Below are 20,461 nucleotides of genomic sequence, written 5' to 3'. Positions count from 1 at the left end.
CTGTGCAAAGTCCAGTTTTAAGGGAGGAACTTTAACAACATGAGAAGCTGAAGTCAGACTATTCAAATATCAGGTGGAACATCGTTTGCAAATGTCCGTACTTTCACAACAAAGAGGGTTTGTTTGTTTCATCTACTCATTCAGTTCTGACAGCTGTGAGCTGAGATAAGCTTCGTGGTCTGAACTGGGGAGGGGCAGTGTGGTATTCACCGCTGATAGGCTGAAGGGAAAACACGACCCTATCACGTTTGGTTATTGAGCTTTCATACAGGACGATGCGCTCTCTGTTATTTTCACATGAAACTGGCACAGTGATCCCTGAAAAGCAGCAGGTCGGTGAAACAGTGTGAAATAATCAGACTGTGCTGGATTTATTTTGTCTGGTAAGATAATCACGAGTCTGAACACAGCTGCAGCTTCATCCATCGCCACTGTCAGTTACATGACGTGCAATGTTTTAAGCTTCTTGTCCTCGATCATGCAGTGAGGGAAGCACCCAGCAGGGAAACGCTTTGCTGTCTGAGTACCAAACAGAAGCAGAAGAGAGAGAGTATCCCAGGATGATGACAGGTGGTGGGAGGAGCTGGTCGCTGTGCAGGACTCTGAAACATGTCGGAGAGTGGGGACCAGTGGAGGGTGCTGAGTGGACCCAGAAGGAAGCAGCTGTTGTGTGTGAACTGTGGTTTTGCTGTTTGTGTGGGAGACAGAAAGGCTTCCTCTGCTGTGTTCAGTCTGGACCTGCTCTGCAGGACTCTGTGGAAATGTAGCACAGCTTTTACTTGAGTAATGTCACTAAACTCTCCACACTTCTTTTCTCCCACCTGGCTGGGGCTGATCAGCTCGTCCCCACCCACACAGCCCCAATCTCATGCATGCAAGTCTCAGCAGCTCCTTGAATGTTTCTGTGCTCTAAACAATCTCACAGATGCCTCTGGGTCAGCCTGGCTGGCTCACTGCTGAGGACTGCTGAGACCTGAAGCAGGCACTGGCCTCTGGTGTCAGTCTGCCAGGCGTACTGGTGGATCTCTAGATCCAGTAGGTGGTATTCCACAGAGGGGAAGCTCCACTTCTTTCTCCAGGTGAGCTCATAACCCACAGCAGCTGTCTGCTGGTGGCTGTGGAAGCAACACACGCACAGCATGGAGAGGAGGGAGCTGAGTTTGCTAGCTGCTCTTTGTGCCGTCCTCACCTGTGGTCCTGAACCAGTACAAGCTGAAATCTGTTTCCACGTGTCTGGGCTTTTTCTCTCTGCACACTGGGAGTAACTGGGAGTAAACCTGCTGCTGCACACTGAGAGGAGCGAGCTGCTTTGGTTGAGGTGCTTCAGGCCCTCTGGTCACCTGGCTTTTGCATCAGGTAGACCTCAGGGATGGGATCGTGGCTTAGAGGAGGTGCTGGAGAAAACTGCTGGCAGACAGGAAGCGTGTGCATCTTTGCCTTGTTTGTTGGTGTTCCAGAAATCAGTGCTGTGTGAAAGCAGAACTTTAAACAATGGAGAGCTGCTTTCATGCTGCCGCCTGTGCCTTTCTGAGAAGCAGGAAGCTTCGTCTGCCAGTAAACTTCCTGTTCTGCAGCTCTGTTCACCCTCTAGTGTCAGAAAGGAGCAGATCGTGAGGCACGTCAGAGGAACCCAGCGAACCACAAAGCTCTCACTTCCTGTCAGAAAGATATTTGAAGCCGTTTCAGACCTACTTTTCCCTTCAGTCAGCTGGCAGCCTGTTTATGCAGCTGAAGGCCGTCCAGCGACTCTTTTAAGGCTCCGTCTGAGAACCAACAAAGGGTGCACACTAATGTAAGCTACACAAGTGAACATGATGAAAAGTATAAAGACGACAGGACAGCGGAGCCAGAAACCAGCTTTTAATTCTTAGACTTCATCTGACATGTGAGAGCTACAAAAACTGTGATTCTCAGAGCCATGAAAAGCAGGACAACAGCAACATGTGTGAATAAAGGATTCACGCAGACAGCGAGGATGGACTGAAGGTTTTAATCCCAGCAGGAATAACTGGGAGAAACGTTCAGTTTCCAGTTAAAACACTGGCTGTGAGTCTGAGAGCAGCTTTTTTAAAACTGCCTGCTGAACGACTACATCACCTAACGAGGTCATTGTCACCATATTTATGCTGTCATCGGTGCATGTAGGGCTGCGCGATATGACCACAATCTCATATATATAAGACATTTATCGTCCTGGCAACGATATAAATCACAAACATGTGATATTTCCTGTGAATCTCGTGCAGCTCGACTGGCGTTTAGTTTTTCCAGCTGTGCGTCCTGTAGCTGGAGTCGAGTGTTTCAATCGATGCATGAAACGATATATTTTTAGACATAAGTTGTAACGGCCGCAGTTTTCTCTCAAAGTTTCAGGCTGAGGTTTATTTTTAGCACCTGACGGCTCTTTTTTGCTTCTCCTCCATAAACTCTCTGCATCTTTCACGTGATTCAGTTTATTTTGAAAAGTCTCAACAGGATCTTGAGCTTTATTATGAAAGGTTTACGCGATGGTGTTACCGTCATTGTTGCTAACAACAACATGTAAAAACAGGCGCTTGTCCGTCTGTAGTGTGGTTATATTATATATAAGAGAAAGAGAGAACTTAAGAAATTAATACTACAGTGACATCAAAACCATGAACAAATATTGCAGTAAACAGTTTATTTTGCGACACCACGAAACAAACGATAGCGTGATAGGAATCGACAGACGTTTTTACATCGTCATATATATGGTTACATCGAACAGCCCAAGGTGCAGGTCTGGCTGCTGCTGACATGTGTGTGATACTAACTGTGGTCCACGAGGTCAACAACAAGAAGTCTTAAAATGAAGAAGCACTTGGTCTTATGGCACAGGGGGACGTCTTTGCTTTAAGGACCAACAGCAGAGAGCCACGTCTGTCTGTGACATGTACACAGCTGATGGTTCATAAAGCAGGATGGTTACAGGACGGTGGGCCAGGCAAACCTGACTGAACGGGTCACCTTCATGTGCACAATAAAAGCAGTAAAGCTGCTGAGGCTGAGCCCTGGACTGAGGCGGATGCTGTTTCCCATGTTTGAATCAAGCTTCATCTTATCTTTAGTACGGTTAATAAATACTCATCATCATCACCAGTCTGCTTTGCCATTCAAACACAGCTGCTGGCACCAGTAGTAAAACCAGAATCACACACACTACAGTTATGCTGTGTAGCCCACAGTGACACATCAGTTAGGACTCAGACATCTTGCGGATCATGTAGTTGAGGATGCCTCCATGCCGGAAATATGCCAGCTCCACATCCGTGTCAAATCTCAGGCGCACTTGGAATGTTTTCCCCGTGTCAAGCTGTGGGAGCAGGGAGAGAGCAGGTCAGCGTCACATCCCAACACGCCTGCAGCAGCGTACCGTCTGTCCGTACCTTGATGTCTACGACCATCCTGGGTGTGAGCAGCTCAGGGATGACCACGGTGTAGCGCTCTCTGCCGGTCAGACCCAGGCTGTCGGCCGTGTCTCCTGGTAGATACTCCAGAGGAATCACTCCCATCCCCACCAGGTTACTGCGGTGGATCCGCTCATAGCTCTCTGCCAGGACAGCCTTGATCCCCTGCAAACACAAAAAACACCTGAGACCTGCAAACAACTATGTGAGCATACAAACAAAGTAGTTTGAGTTTACCAGCAGAAAGGGGCCCTTTGCAGCCCAGTCCCTGGAGCTCCCAGAGCCGTACTCCTTCCCTGCGAGAACGAGCAAAGGGATTCTGGACTGCTGGTACCTGTCTGCAGCATCGAACACATCCAGCTGAAACAAGAACACAGATGCTCCAATCATAAGATACGCCTGGCAACAGCACTGCATCTGTTACCATGGTCAGCAATGCCACACATCTGACATGGTCTACACTGATGCTTTTACACAACAGTGATAATTAACCCTGTGAGGTCTGAACCCTGCCCTACTTTAGATTACTGCTGCATTTTATTTCACAACTTCATTTTCAAGAACAAACCTAAGAGCACCGTTAGAGCTACTGTAACAGTGTTTAATGAATCTACATGCAGCTTGTAGTTCCTGATGTCAACCAAGAACCAGAACGCACACTTCCTCATAGCTCACTTATTATCGAGATAAAGAGTCACGGCACAAAGCTCTGATTTTTCTCTTTCAGGCATAACCGTTGATATAAATATGGGAAACATATAGATGTGTCTAACATTTGCTATGTGCAGTTATTATCAGCTGGGTGTTGGTGGTGTTCCTGAAACAGCTGCAGGTTACTGTTAGGGTTAGGTAGGTACTGTTAGGTACATGCTGCCCTCTGGTGGACAAACTATGCAACCTCAAAACTCGTAAACAAGAGTGTCCGCAGGCTCTCCTTCAGTTTATTAATATCACAACATTGACTCAAGATCATCAGAAAACCTTACATTTATGATCTGCTCTCCACACTCCTTTAGATGCACTGACGGTCATGTATATATAGCTATAATAATATTAGCTGGTTTGTAATTTAAATAAAGAAAATGTGCTCGAGGCATAAATTAAATGTAATTTAACATCACAGTTTAAACAGCTTGTGTCTGACTTCTGTTGAGAAGTTGAAGTTGCATAGTTTGTCCACCAGAGGGCAGCATGCAGCCCTGACTGTGCTGGCTCTGATATTTCAGCATGTGGGTTCAGTCTGAGCTGACACAGCCGTGCCCCTTCTTCTTATAAACAAGTGCTGCACAACGATGCAGCGCGAGGCTTCCTGTAGCTCAGTGGTAACGAGCTCCTACCGTTTCTCCTGTCGGCAGGTGGATGGTTTGTGGCGCCTGCTTGTTGAGAAACTTATTGAAGAGACGGATGTTGGCAAACGTCCCTCTGGCCATAACGGCGTCGTTACCTCGCCGAGAGCCGTACGAGTTGTAGTCTCGGGAGTTCAAACTGCCAAAAGAGCAGCAGCAGAAAATGTTGATGGCTTCACACCGACAAGTGTTTTTCATCAAGAGATGAAGTCATATGAAAACTGTCTGTGACGTGGGCTAAGTACCATTATTATTCAGTAACACGTGTGCGCTGACTCACCCCCTGCTGGTCAGGTAGCGTGCTGCGGGGCTGTTCCTGGCGATGTTCCCCGCAGGTGAAATGTGGTCGGTTGTGACCGAGTCTCCCAAGTTCAGAAGCACACAGGCATCTGTGATGGAGGCAGGAGGCTGCAGCTTCCTGGTCTGAGTTAATACAACACAGTCAAGACACGTCAGGTCAGACAACAGGGTTTCCTGTGTGCAGCGGGGACACGCTCGCCAAACCACACGGCTCAAAATGTCTCACTGTCTTAACTAAATGATGTGCAAGACTAGTCAACGAGCTGTCACTTTGTTTTAACTGAAGCCGGGACATTACTGTGTCATAAATGTTATGCACCCGTCTTCCACCAGATGGCGTCGTTAGTGAGAAACGGCACAAATCAATGGTTAATGGTGGAAATGAGCTTTCTCTGAAAGGTGGATGGGCTCCAGACAGGGGGCGGAGGTCATTCGGAAGGGCTTTAGAGTAGGCCCACCTCTCTGGCTAAGGTCACCTGGGTCAGGTGTTGGAACCGGGCGTGTCCTACTGCAGGGAGGCCCAACCAATAACACAACAGCCTCCTTGTGACAGACTGTGGAGCTGTGGTGGAGCACAGTTCACCACCACAGTCACCTCCAGGCACTGTAAGCTACACCCTACACTAGTGGGGCCAATTGCTTTATGGAGGCAAGTCCACTCTTCTTCTCAATGAAGGCAAAACATAACCTTTGAATAAGTCTGCAGACGAACATTCGTGTACGGCATGTACTTACCAAACCATCAAAGAAGGGCGGAGACTTGATGTAGGTTGATTTGGGGTCCCAGGTGTAGAGTTTATCAGAGGGAGCAGCCAGCGAGTTCCAGCGTTCATTCACGTGCTGCAGCGAAACCACAAACACAGCACGAGGCTTTCTGTCAACGAGACATATCAGCAGTGCACGATCTCCCCAACAAACGTAAGATCACACTACCTCGATCTTCTCATAAACCTCTTTGAACATGGATGGGATGACGAACATTCTCTCCACAGCCTGGATTTCCTCTCGAGTGGGCCAGATGTCCCTGAGGAAAACGTCTTTGCCTTCAGAGCTCATCCCTACAGGGGATAGAGAAAGAAAGAGGACAGCAGTCAAACGTCTTTTCAGCTGATTGTGATAATAACCTAAACCATATACAGACGCTTCAGCTTAAAGCTCATCAACACACTTAGAGCTGCTGGAAGTGAGCTGCAGGTTTAAACCCAGAGCGCAGGTTGTCTCGTCTCTTTCTTTCAAATATCACTCCTATTTATTTAGACCTGGACCTGTTTCCACCAGCCATCTATAACTAAAAGGCTTCAGCTTAGTATCTCAAATGTTTTGGGTTAGTAAGTGAAAGCTTGGAGATCCAACTCAAACCTGTTTCAATCAGTGACTTACCAATGGGCTCATTGTCAAAGTCTATTCTCACTGTGCCAGCCAGTGCATAGGCGATGACGAGCGGTGGGGAAGCCAGGTAGTTGGCTCTGGTGTTGGGATGCACTCGTCCTTCAAAGTTTCTGTTGCCTGAAAGGATGCCTGCAGCGATCAGATCCCCCTGAGGCACAAAAACACCTCAGTCACATGACACACAGAAGGCTCATGGTGACTGAACACGGAGCTGCTTCAAGTCAACAAAGAGTGTGTTAGGAATGAATAAACGTCACAGGAGGAAGGAGGAGGAGCCTCCGATGTAAGCCGTTAGTACCTGGGTTATGGCCTCCACCACCGGCTCTGGGAGCGGCCCACTGTTGCCTATACACGTCATGCAACCATAGCCAACAACCTCAAAGCTGGCAGAAGACACAAAGGGATTATTAGACATCTGCACGTCACACACTCTGTCACTTCCTCAGATGTAAACACAGGAGTACCAGTTCTAGGGGCGCCACAAACGTGCAGCACACAGGGGCGCCACAAACGTGCAGCACACAGGGGCGCCACAAACGTGCAGCACACAGGGGCGCCACAAACGTGCAGCACACAGGGGCGCCACAAACGTGCAGCACACAGGGGCGCCACACGGGGGCGCCACAAACGTGCAACACACAGGGGCGCCACAAACGTGCAGCACACAGGGGCGCCACACAGGGGCGCCACAAACGTGCAGCACACAGGGGCGCCACACAGGGGCGCCACAAACGTGCAGCACACAGGGGCGCCACAAACGTGCAGCACACAGGGGCGCCACAAACGTGCAGCACACAGGGGCGCCACAAACGTGCAGCACACAGGGGCGCCACAAACGTGCAGCACACAGGGGCGCCACAAACGTGCAGCACACAGGGGCGCCACACGGGGGCGCCACAAACGTGCAACACACAGGGGCGCCACAAACGTGCAACACACAGGGGCGCCACAAACGTGCAACACACAGGGGCGCCACACGGGGGCGCCACAAACGTGCAACACACAGGGGCGCCACAAACGTGCAGCACACAGGGGCGCTTCAGAATCAAACAGCAGTTATGACGAGACATTAACGCAGTGATGCTGAGCGCTCAGAAATAACTCTAACCCTAACTCTGTGTTGTTAAAACACCTCAAGTCTTCTGAACGTAAACAACATTAAAAACAATCATTGAAACGTTCACTGATCACTGTGCTGATGTCCTGCTTTTAAACACTGGTTACACTGGATCCTACCAGGTCTCTAGCAGGTGAGAGGTGTGAGTGAAATAACAGTCAGTCAACACAAACGTGGGATCGTTTCAACAACAAGCAGCTTACCCGAGCTGAGACAGGTAGTCCATGACGCCGCTCTCTCTCAGGTAGTAGGTCACCACTCCGCTGCCAGGGGACAGGCTGGTTTTTATGTACGGCTTCACACTCAAACCACACTCGACTGCTTTCTTTGCCAGGAGTCCTGAGATACGAGAGACTCTCATTCAGTCACTGTGTCAGAAAACTGTGTGACAGTGAAGCGCAGCACACCCACCTGCTCCCAGCATGACGGATGGGTTGCTAGTGTTGGTGCAGCTCGTGATGGCAGCGATAACCACCGAGCCGTGACTCAGCACGTACTCCTTTCCGTTGAACTGGAAGGGGGCTGTAGCGTTGTGGCGCTGCGGAGCCACCTGGAAGCCCTTGAAGCCTTGCTGAGGCGAGAATTATAGAAAAGAACGATTTCAGAGCATCTTATGTGACAGACGTGTCGGTTAGCAACAAGGCTGTAGCAGCACACGAGTGACTCCTGGTAAGACTGAAGTGAACGGCCTGCACTAATGAGCCCCCCTACAGCAGCTAGACACCTGTGCACCTGTGCTAGAGGCAGGTATCACCTCATGCTACAAGCAGTGATACTGACCAGAGCTAATGCTGAGTGTCAGCAGCCTCCACCTGTAAATGTGTAGGAACGCACCTTTGCTTCCAGACAAACTTCAAAATCTTTCTTCATGTCAGACACGGGAACTCTGTCCTGAGGTCTTTTGGGACCACTGCAGCAGGGAACCACCGTGCTCAGATCCAGCTCTACAACCTGAGGAAGACAGACACATCCAGCTTTATTCTTATTACATTTGCATCATGTCACAATTTTCATTAAAATCTATAAAAGACAAAACAGACAATGACCTGTGATCCCTGAAAATAGACTTCCTCATGAACACATGGAGTGTTTTGTGGGTTCAGCAAACATGTGCACAAACATAAAGGAAGTCAGAGGCTGACCTGAGTGAACTCTGGATCCTGGGAAACATCATTGTAGTCTCTGAAGATGGCCACCGCCTTCAGGTACTTGGTAATGTATGCTAACTTCTCTGGTTCCCGTCCTGATTTTAGACAAACGAGTCGCATAAACAAAAAGAATCGCCTGCAATGAATGAATGCAACCTTTGTGCTGACGTCAAACGCCACCAGCTCACCGGTTTGTTCCAGATACTGAAGGCTGACATCGTCCACGGGGAAGAAGGCTGCCGTGGCGCCGTACTCTGGACACATGTTGGCGATGGTGGCTCTGTCAGCGATCGACAGCTGAGCCACACCTGGGCCGAAGAACTCCACGAATTTTCCTACCACGCCCACCTGACGGAGGTGCTGCGGGCGCATGCAGAAAGCACAGCTGTGACGTCAGAGCGCTGACTGCTGTTGGAACAGCTGCATCAAACGCCCTCCTACCTTGGTAACAGTCAGGACGATGTCGGTGGACGTGATGAACTTATCTGCAGCGCCGTGCACCTTGTAGCCCACCACCTCGGGGAGCACCATGCTGATTGGCTGACCCAACATAACAGCTTCTGCTTCAATCCCACCCACACCTGAAGGGGCAAGGTCAACTTTTATTTAGGACACCAAGCTCACACCTGATTTTTCACTTTCACACCATTACAAGCAGCTAATGCAAATGTTTCTGAGTGATCTTACTGCAAATCAAACAATCTGCACTTATGTGTGGATGCATAACTAAAAACAACACTATTACTACTAATTATGTTAACAAAGTGTTGAACTGTCAGAGGTTAAACAACATAATGCACATTCACAATGATACAAAAAGGCAACAACATGGGCTAACAGTGCAGACGCTGCTGCTGCTCCTACAGGTGTGACCTCCAGCCCCCCGTCTGCATGAAGCAGTGCTGGACACACTGTGGCACAAACCCTCGTCAGCATCAGCTGAACAGACAGAGTGATGAGAGACGGACCATCACAACACTTCTAGATGCAGGTCTGTGCTGCAGAGAGATGCAGACAGAGTCGAGGTGTCAGCGAGTCCAGTTTCCTTCAGCATCAAATGCAACCTGTGACAGGCAGAGGTCTGCAGAGCCAAAGACACGACTGAGTCAAGTTTCTGAGAGTTAACAGCTGTGTGACGGCGGCTCACAGGACAACAGCTTCAAGCAGCTTCATAGTGGTCGTAGTAAGAAAGTCTCAGTTTCTACTGTTTGACAGGACGAGCTGCAGAAAGAAAGCCAGACGTCAGAATAGGACAAAGTTCCACAGTGTGTGGCATCAACATGGAGGAGGAAGTGTGATGGTCTGGGGCTGTTTGCTGGATCCAGGGTTGCTGACTGAACCAAAACAGCTACCACAGCGTTCTGCAGCACCATGCAGCACCCTGCGCTCCGTCAGGGCTTCATCCTACAGCAGGATAACGACCCACACATCAGTCCAAGCTGCGCCAGAACGAGTGTCCAGCACAGCCTCCAGACTGAAAGCCCATCGAGCTGGTTTGAACTGAAAGCAAAGCAGCTACAAAGGTCCACATTTATGGAACTTCTGCTCCAGATGTGGGAGAAGATTTGATTTCTGTTGTAGACAGAAGCCACGACTGCGTTCAGCTGCTACATCTGCCAAAGGAGGCGACTGACGAGTCAAAGGTTAGAATATGTTTGGGTCTAAAACTGACTCCAATTACTTTGTGCTGTGCTTTGATTTCAGAGTGCAACGAGACATTAATCATTTTCAATGGAAAAATGTGTGTATTCTAAAACCTCTGACTAGTAGTGTGTATTTCATGAGGTGAGGATCCTGCACAGAGCAAAAGAAATCAAACAATAAACACGGCAAAAACAAACTATGAGAGAATCTAGTTAATGATGGAACAGAGAAGCTGCATTCATACTGGGACCAGCAGCAGCCTACAGCAGCATAACTGCTGTAAAAGAGAGTGAGACAAACAGCTGCTCCTAAATATTCAACGTCTTACCCCAGCCCAGGACGCCCAGACCATCGATCATGGTGGTGTGAGAGTCGGTGCCCACCAGACTGTCCGGATACAAGAGCCCATCCTGGTTAAACACCACGCGGGCCAAGTACTCCAGGTTGACCTGGTGAACGATTCCTGAACCAGGAGGAATAATTCGCATGTTTCTGAAGGCTTTGGAGCCCCACTGCAAAGACCAGAGATCATATTTACGGACCGAACCATCAGACTTACATGGACACACGACAGTTTCATACCTTTAGAAACTGAAATCTTTCTTTGTTGCGGTCAAACTCCAGATCCTGATTTTTCTGAAGGCTGTCAGACCTGCGTGAAGAACAACAAGTGAAATGAAGCAGTGAATGAAACACCTATGAGCTGACACACGGTGGGAGAAAGGCGAGAGATCTTACTTCCTGTTGAAGTCCACTTGGATGGAATGATCAATGACGAGGTCAGCGGGACAAACTGGATTAATCTTTTCTGGGTCGCCACCGAGTTTCATCACTGCATCACGCATGGCAGCGAAGTCGACCACAGCAGGAACACCGCTGCGTGACACAGCACAGGCTGATCAGGGACCGCTCAGAATGTGATGTCACCTTTTTAAACATCACTAATAAGACCCCAAAAGCATGTGTTTGGAGTCTATGTTACCGTAGAAACCTGTTGCTTACACAGGGAATAACTTTGTTGTTGTTAAAGTCCAGACTGCTTTTAGCAGATGCTGCTGCAAACTGCACTTAAATCCTGAGCTGGTTATTTCACTCAAAGGTTCTTTTTGCACCTGAGATGATGTAAACAGGGATTTCACAACACCTGCAAACACCTCGTGACACAACGTTCTTCTTACAGACCAGCGTTACTCTGATGACATCACTGACACACCAGGTGCATTAAACGTATTAAATGTGTGAAAGTTAAAACAAGACACTGACACTCAAATTGTGAGGAAAAGACATACGTGAAGTCCTGGAGGATGACCCGCGCCGGCCTGAACGGCACCTCCACAGTCTGGAACTGCGTCTGCTTCCAGTTCAGGATGCTTTCCACATCCGAACGCTTCACTAGAAACTCATCACAGTTCCTGACGGCAGATTCCAGGAGGACCCGGATGGAGAACGGCAGACGGTCTAAGGAGCGCACGTGCAAGTCAATACTTCTCGGTTGTGTGCACCGACGAGATGCTTCATGTTAGCATTCAGTGTAGATGTGCTCCTACCATATCTGGGATCTCCAAGCTTGGATAGATTGAAAAACTGCTGCTCTGGGTGTTTGGGGTCCAGAGGCTCAAGTATGTGCTCAAAAGGATTTTTCACAGTTGCCGACATCTTTTCCTAAAAGAAGATCAAAAGCCTGACTTACATGATGCAGACTAAAGAAGCACCTTTCAAATACGTCAACAACATACAAACCAAATGAAGACTGACAGGAAGGCAGAGCTCGGGCCTGTTACTCGTTCCCTAACGGCAGGTGGATCTGCTTGGATTCAGGGTTAGTGGTGGAGGGTCGTTGACCTCGTTCTATGAACATTGCGTAACTCAATTCCTTTAACAAAAATGTGACGCTGACTGTGTGTCAGTCACTTGCAGCTCAAACACACATTAAGTGAAATTCAGGTTCTGGGGCCTGTTAGAAAGAGGCGTTATCTGTGTGAAAGGTGAAAACAGTGCATGCCTGCACACCTTACATGACCACAGACTTGGCTGGTTAGCTGAAGTTCAGGCTAAACCTCTGCTGTCAAGTGCAAAGTCAAACTGCCACGACAGTGACAAAGACATCAATATCCGGACAGCTTTACTTCTAATGGTTTAGTCCTGTGTAACAACTACTGTCACTCCTGCCGATATAAAACGTGACGCTGACCTTTAGGTCACATTTGTAGCCTCGGTTATGCCATTTTTACCAGAATGGTCCCAGTTTCAATCAGAAAGTTTTACACTTGAAGCCTGATTAAAGTACAGCTTTGTCTCCACATCCGTCACGTTGATATATTATCAGTAAAAACGTGCGAAGAAAACCTGACCTGCTAACGATCACGGTTAACTGCACCCATTTACGAATTCTACCAAAACTTGCTAAATTTGATGCTACGTGTTCAGTTAGCATAGCTCATGGGTCAAAGTTCAGCATTTATGAAGACAGGTATCAGGCTTTTATTCAAAGATGAACATTTAAATTGAACACTAAAACGAAGGAAAGAAGCATAACATTAGCTAATAATTCAGACATGATATCTTATTAGTGTGAGTTGGTATAAAGCATAATGTGACAGTTGGATAAATTAGCTTTCGTAGCGACACAACGAGAATTTCAGTTCAGACGTTCTTCTGGAAAATCGTTAATAAGCCAAGAAACTGAATGTGGTCGGATGGTTATTGCTTACTTTAGATGCAGTGTTGAAGTATCACCAGATCACAGCAGTTAGGTCACAACCAGCTAGTCGCCACAAAACCTGCTGCTTGTTCCGCCCAGGTTCCGCCTCCACTGGGGACACTTCCGGTTAGGTTTTTATTCAGAATAAAAGCTGAACCCACGCCGGGCTTTGCAGCTTCATATCCACGTATATCTGACAACTATGGAAAGGAACTGGAACGGGAAATGGATTATTTATTTATTCATTTATTTATTTATTTTCGGTGGCATAATACAAAACAATTATTTGGCATTTATATATTTTATCTTATATTTTAAGAGGGAGAGAAATGCTGAGTATGACAGAAAGACCCCTAGAACCACAGTCAAGCATGGACTGTTATGCTTTGGAGCTACTGAGGGTACAGGATGACTTCACCACATTGAGGGCCAGACGGGTCTTGCACCATAAAATGTGAACCTTCCTTCAGCCAGAACACGGGGTGGTGATGGGTCGTGGGCTTCCAGCATACCACTGAGTGAAAACACACTGCCAAGGCAACAAAGCCGTGACTAAAGAAGGAGAACATTAAGGGCATGGAGTGGGCTAGCCAGTCTCTAAACTTCAGTCCCATAGAAAACCAGTGGAAGCTTAAAAAACAAACAAACTAGGTGATTAAGAGAATATCACGAAGTCTCGCCATTTAGCAGTGTTGGGGAGTAACGGAATACATGTACCGCCGTTACGTATTTAAAATACAAAATATGAGTAACTGTATTCCGTTACAGTTACCGTTTAAAAAGGTGGTATTCAGAATACAGTTACTTTGTTGAAATAAATGGATTACACTGCGGTACTTTCCTGTTTCATGTTGTCGCGGGTCAGGACTGTTTGGGTTTTGTTTGACAGCTACGTTCTGTTGTTCCAGGCGGCAGCGTTACGGTTGCCATGGTTACAGGGCGACGCTCTCTCTCTCTCTCTCTCTCTCTTTGCGACTGTGTGTTTCCTGGGTGAGAGAGCGCCTTTTCGTTGTTGTTGTTGTGCTAAGCTAACAGGCAGAATGCTACAAGCATAGCTCTAAAGAATGTAGCATCATGGGCAGTGTAGTCCGTGCTGCTGGGAGAATGGACTGCCATACACGTTATGGGTCTGTGAGCGCCAGGAGGGAGAAAAAGGCGAGTGGAAAGGTACGAGCTGTCGTCGAGGAAAAACGGGAGCTGGAAGCATGTAAATATAATAATAACCACTGCAGCCAAGAAGAGAGCCTGACGAGCCCAGTTGTAAGTAAGCTATTAAGACTCGACTGTACACCGTGTTCCTGTTTTCCTCCGAAAACAATAACTTCCGTTAGAGCAGCCTTTCAACGCCTCTCTCTGTCTGTCGCAAGAAAAGTTGACCCACACAACAAAGTAAAGCTATTTTTCGGCTACGAGCCGACAGGGACCCCGCCGCATTAGTCAGAGGTCCCTTTACTACATGTCGCGGACCTTCAGTAATAGTAATAAATCACACAGCAATAGTACATTCACGTTGTTGTAAAAAGCATGATAATATATTAAGTAATCCAAAGTATTCAGAATACGTTACTGTCATTGAGTAACGTAACGGAATACGTTACAGAATACATTTTGGGGCATGTATTCTGTATTCTGTAATGGAATACATTTTAAAAGTAACCTTCCCAACACTGCCATTTAGTTAGTATTAGGCAAGAAGTTAACCAATGCTATTAAAAACTATCATGAGCAAACCAACATGAAGCAAAAATGGGGAACAGCAAACCTAACGCAATAATGGATTTGTTATATTGTACACATTCATAAAGAGAATAATGACCAGCATGTTTCACTGCAGCCAGGGAACACAAGATAAGATAGATAAGAACACCTTTATTAATCCCACAGGTGGGAAATTTGTTTCGTTACAGCAAAAGTACAAAGTTATGTAGCAGAAATTAGAAAACACTGGAATGCAATAAAATAAAATACTATATACAATAGAATAAAATAGACAGGCCGTCCTACCTGAGAGTAGAACTCACAGTGGTGAGTCTGAGATTTACAGTCAGTGATGAACCTCAGAGAAGGATACACAGTATCAACCGGAGCAGAAGCATTCATATGTAGAATATCTCCATAATCCAGCACAGGTAAAATGTGCCCCCGAACAAAAAACGAATACAATGTAGCGCTGTGCAGACTGTATACTAAAAGATTAGCTGCTTTTATCAAAATGACCAGTAGATGGTGCTGCAGCAGCAGCTATGTTCTTACATGTGTCATTTGCTTCGTGGCTCGTGTTAAACTAGCACATCTTTATAGTTTGTAGTTGCAGAACTACTTACTTATGCAACACTTTCCTTTCCAAACACATATGCAGGTGGTTACATATGGTTAAAATGATTCAAATGCAGTAAGTATGCACGTTTTTCATATAAATATATTCTGTAACTTAATTATTGTCTGTAGCCCACATGATTACACACTTTAGTTACATGAAACATGTGTGTTTTGATGTTATGTACTGTATAGCCTGTATAATAAATAAATATGTAGCCCAATAAGTATAAACTCCAGAAAGCTACACAACTTGGGGCGCTTCATTTACAAACACAAGTCTAACTTAAGTTTCACTGTTTTTTGTTAGAAAACAATCACATTGTTACAGCTTAAATTACACAAAATGTCAGAAATCTGCACTGTCATGAACAAACATGTAAACCTCATTTTTCATGATTTGCTGGATTCACCCTCTGAGGTCTGAAATACAACCGGACATTTTTGACTCCTTTTGAGTTTAGGCTGTGGTCAAACAGGAGTTTTTATCTCCTTGCTCTGACTGTCACTGTGGCCCCGCTGCTGTGTCAACATGTGTTTGTGCTAAACAATGATGGAAAGTGTTATAAATGACTTGTTGGCCTCTGATCTGTCACAAACAGCTGAAACGTGTCTCTCATGAGTCACATTAAGGTTTTTGACAGAAAGGACAAAAAGTAGCTGCAGTCAGTTTGTGTCATTTTTATATTTATTCATCTGGGAGAAAAATCTGAGGGACATTAAAATGTGTTTTCAACAGAGACAAGAACATGAATATAACAGAACAGGTAAATGAACATGTTTCAAGTAAACAGCTGGACTGATCAGGTCCAAACACAGAGTGATAAACTTGTCAAACAGCTGTCATATCTTTATACAGTGGGGCAAAAAAGTATTTAGTCAGCCACCGATTGTGCAAGTTCCCCCACTTAAAATGATGACAGAGGTCAGTAATTTGCACCAGAGGTACACTTCAACTGTGAGAGACAGAATGTGAACAAAAAAAATCCATGAATCCACATGGTAGGATTTGTAAAGAATTTATTCGTAAATCAGGGTGGAAAATAAGTATTTGGTCACCTCAAACATGGAAAATCTCTGGATCTCACAGACCTGTAACGTCTTCTGTAAGACGCTTTTCTGTCCCCCACTCGTTACCTGTATGAATGGCACCTGTTTGAACTCATCATCTGTATAAAAGACACCTGTCCACAGCCTCAAACAGTCAGACTCCAAACTCCGCCATGGCCAAGACCAAAGAGCTTTCGAAGGACACCAGGAAAAGTATTGTAGACCTGCACCAGACTGGGAAGAGTGAATCTACAATAGGCAAGCAGCTTGGTGTGAAAAAATCAACTGTGGGAGCAATCATCAGAAAATGGAAGACATACAAGACCACTGATAATCTCCCTCGATCTGGGGCTCCACGCAAGATCTCATCCCGTGGGGTCAAAATGATCATGAGAACGGTGAGCAAAGATCCCAGAACCACACGGGGGGACCTGGTGAATGACCTGCAGAGAGCTGGGACCAAAGTAACAAAGGTCACCATCAGTAACACACTACAACGGCAGGGAATCAAATCCCGCAGTGCCAGACGTGTTCCGCTGCTGAAGCCAGTGCATGTCCAGGCCCGTCTGAAGTTTGCCAGAGAGCACATGGATGATACAGCAGAGGATTGGGAGAATGTCATGTGGTCAGATGAAACCAAAGTAGAACTTTTTGGTATAAACTCAACTCGTCGTGTTTGGAGGACGAAGAATACTGAGTTGCATCCCAAGAACACCATACCTACTGTGAAGCATGGGGGTGGAAACATCATGCTATGGGGCTGTTTTTCTGCCAAGGGGACAGGACGACTGATCCGTGTTAAGGACAGAATGAATGGGGCCATGTATCGTGAGATTTTGAGCCAAAACCTCCTTCCATCAGTGAGAACTTTGAAGATGAAACGAGGCTGGGTCTTCCAACATGACAATGATCCAAAACACACCGCCCGGGCAACAAAGGAGTGGCTCCGTAAGAAGCATTTGAAAGTCCTGGAGTGGCCTAGCCAGTCTCCAGACCTCAACCCCATAGAAAATCTGTGGCAGGAGTTGAAAGTCCGTGTTGCTCGGCGACAGCCCCAAAACATCACTGCTCTCGAGAAGATCTGCATGGAGGAATGGGCCAAAATACCAGCTACTGTGTGTGCAAACCTGGTAAAGACCTATAGTAAACGTTTGACCTCTGTTATTGCCAACAAAGGTCATGTTACAAAGTATTGAGTTGTATTTTTGTTATTGACCAAATACTTATTTTCCACCCTGATTTACGAATAAATTCTTTACAAATCCTACCATGTGGATTCATGGATTTTTTTTGTTCACATTCTGTCTCTCACAGTTGAAGTGTACCTCTGGTGCAAATTACTGACCTCTGTCATCATTTTAGGTGGGGGAACTTGCACAATCGGTGGCTGACTAAATACTTTTTTGCCCCACTGTATATAAGCTCTTTATAAATGCTGCTCACTGCAGTCTGTTTACTAATAATGTCAAAGTGTTAGAAACACAGAAACATCAGAATGGTCTTTGTTCACAGAAACCTGTCTGGGATCCTTTGTTGTTCTTTTGATGCAGAGTTACATTATAAATATAAAGAGTTATTTCAGAGTCTCATCAGTTTTCCTGCATGTCTTTATTTAACACATCAGCAGGGCTGAAGCTCTCATGTTAAACACACACTGATCTGTGGACACGTTCATGTGTTTCTAACAGAACCAGGCTGTTATCAGCCTGCACTAACATTATGTCACACACACTGAATGTAACAGTGACAGTTTACATCATCACACAATCAGCTGTGATTGTTTCACTGTCATCAAACTAGTCAACAGGAAGTAGAATCAATAGAAACCAATCATTTACTGACAGCATGTCTGATGGAAATAAGTGCAGATTATGTATGAAGTCTAACTGCACACAGTAACTGTGTTACAATAAGGACTTAACAGCGCCCTCTGCTGGAGTGTTTCAGTACTGCGTTAACTAGAATACACCACCTCCTCCTCACACCACCTGCTACAGCTCTACTCTTCTATGACTACAGTCATCCACAGCACTGATGTGAGGTCACATGGTTCATATGTAAGGAGCACAGCTGACCTCAGGTCAGTTTAATGACTGTGAGCAGCAGCTGTGTTATTGTCACTGTGACAGGGAGACACTCTCAGACACAGCGCTCATGTCAGCTTGTTCTCATGCAGGAGGATCAGGAGCTCCATGTTTGTCTTTCTGTTTGAATCATGATGTGTTTGTGCCATCAGAGTCTGTCATGAGTACTCAGGGTTTCACAGCAGCTCTTCTGGATGCTGACGAGGACTCCAACCTCATGTTTCACCTCTCTGAGCTTCTGATGTCTGTGAACACTCGTGTTTCTTCTCTGGGCTCATCTGGACAAAAACACCTTTCTGTGTTTGGCTGCAGCCTCATTCTGACTGACAGGAAGTGTGTTATCCATGAGCTGCACTTCTGTGAGGAAGTTTCCTGCTGTGTTTCCTGTCTGTGGACAAACACGAGTGTTCCAGCTGAGGACTTGGTTCCTTCCACCTGTCCATACAGGACATCACGCTGTCTGCAGCTCTGTAAATGCAGCTCCAGGTCCTTCCACGTGCTGCTCTGTATTTGTGCAGTTTGTAGTGTGTCCTGGGAAACGTAGCACACATGGTGTTCTTCTGCTGTTTCCTCCTTTCACTGAGTGTGAAACACTGACGCTGTGCTGTTGTTCACAGAGGGGAGCTGATTCTAGCTGCAGCTGGACTCTGTCATCTAACTGAATGTGTTGGTGCTGATCACGGGGCTCTGAGGGGGGAGCAGCAGGAGGACTCTGGATGCTGACGCCAGTGTATCTGTGGAAGCTCCCACAGCGTGTCTGTCATTCAATATTGTGCTGTATATTGTATCTATGCAAAGATGAACAGACTGTGTGTTCACTGGTCTCTGTGCTGCAGCTCTGATGTCATCATCACTCCCTCCTCCACCCTCAGCAGTCCCAGCATGCTGCTGTGGTGCACCCCACCCTCACTCTACACCTGAGCCATAGACCACACTCTCCACCTCAATATACACCTGTCAGGAGTAGTGTCGTGGATGAGAGAAGGAGGACCCAAATGATGGACTCACAGGTAGGTGAAGGTTGGTCTTTATTGTCAACGGAGTGAACAAACAGAACAGGAGTAGGAAAGGGCTGGCTGGATGACTGACCGACTGAAAGACTGAATGGCTAGCTGACTGAACGCAGGCGGAAACGACAACATAACATCACATGTACTACAATGACACGACAAGGGCTGAAGGGAAGAGAGAGTTTAAATACATAGACTGATGAGGATGATAATGAGAGACCGGTGAGTACACAGCTGAACATAATCTGGCTAATGACACGAGACGAGCTGAAAAGGAAAAGCAGAAAGTGAGAACATTGAAGTGGCAAAATAAACTGAACACGAACACAACTGAAAACACTGGGTCACCGACCCAGGAACCCTGACAGTACCCCCCCCCCCCCCCTTCAAGGGCCGGCACCCGACGGCCAAAAGAGAAAAAGACCAGAACAGGGCGGGACAGTTCAGGTGGGCGGCCACGAGGATGGCGGTGGCGGTCGAGATGAGACGGTTCTGGTGGGCGGCTGCGAGGAAGACAGTGGCGGCCACTGAGCAGGTCCGGTGGGCGGCCGCGAAGCAGAAGCAGAAGCTGAGGCTGAGGCTGGACCAGACGAGGCAACAGCTGTAGAGCCGGCAGGCGCGGAAGCCTCTGGCTGGAGACAGGCAGGGCCAGTGGGTGTGGAAACCCCTGGCTGAGGAGCGGGAGAGCTCGCAGCTGGCTCTGGATGCTGTGGCTGCAGGTCCGGGAACTGAACAGGATGGTGGATGAGTGACTGAGCTGACTGGACTACAGAAGACTGGATGACAGACTGGACAGGAGGGGACTGGACTGACTGGACAGGAGGGGACTGGACTGACTGGACAGGAGGGGACTGGACTGACTGGAGGGCAGGAGACTGAGCTAGAAGCTGGACAGCAGGCGAGTGAACTGACTGGAGTGGGGATGCTA

At 47.0% G+C, this 20,461-nt stretch overlaps 1 protein-coding gene across 1 annotated transcript; it reads right to left on the bottom strand.

Moving 5' to 3' along the window:
- Window positions 1-1,841: 1,841 nt before the first annotated feature.
- Window positions 1,842-13,220, bottom strand: aco1 (aconitase 1, soluble). The gene is made up of 21 exons (XM_085388928.1): window positions 13,084-13,220; window positions 11,920-12,034; window positions 11,662-11,830; window positions 11,111-11,248; window positions 10,955-11,024; window positions 10,701-10,884; window positions 9,170-9,309; window positions 8,917-9,088; window positions 8,723-8,823; window positions 8,415-8,531; window positions 7,992-8,151; window positions 7,784-7,919; window positions 6,762-6,846; window positions 6,455-6,611; window positions 6,008-6,132; window positions 5,810-5,914; window positions 5,055-5,197; window positions 4,766-4,913; window positions 3,666-3,788; window positions 3,408-3,593; window positions 1,842-3,334 (listed from the first exon to the last, which is right to left on the bottom strand). The coding sequence occupies exons 2-21, from the start codon at window positions 12,026-12,028 to the stop codon at window positions 3,218-3,220; spliced, it is 2,685 nt and encodes an 894-aa protein (XP_085245054.1). The 5' UTR covers window positions 12,029-12,034; window positions 13,084-13,220; the 3' UTR covers window positions 1,842-3,217.
- Window positions 13,221-20,461: the final 7,241 nt, after the last annotated feature.

The sequence above is a fragment of the Rhamphochromis longiceps genome, linkage group LG3, assembly GCF_057381845.1.
Source record: "Rhamphochromis longiceps isolate RC_006_pf linkage group LG3, R_longiceps_female_GT1.1, whole genome shotgun sequence".
NCBI lineage: Eukaryota > Metazoa > Chordata > Actinopteri > Cichliformes > Cichlidae > Rhamphochromis > Rhamphochromis longiceps.
This window is presented reverse-complemented; position numbering and strand designations above follow the sequence as displayed.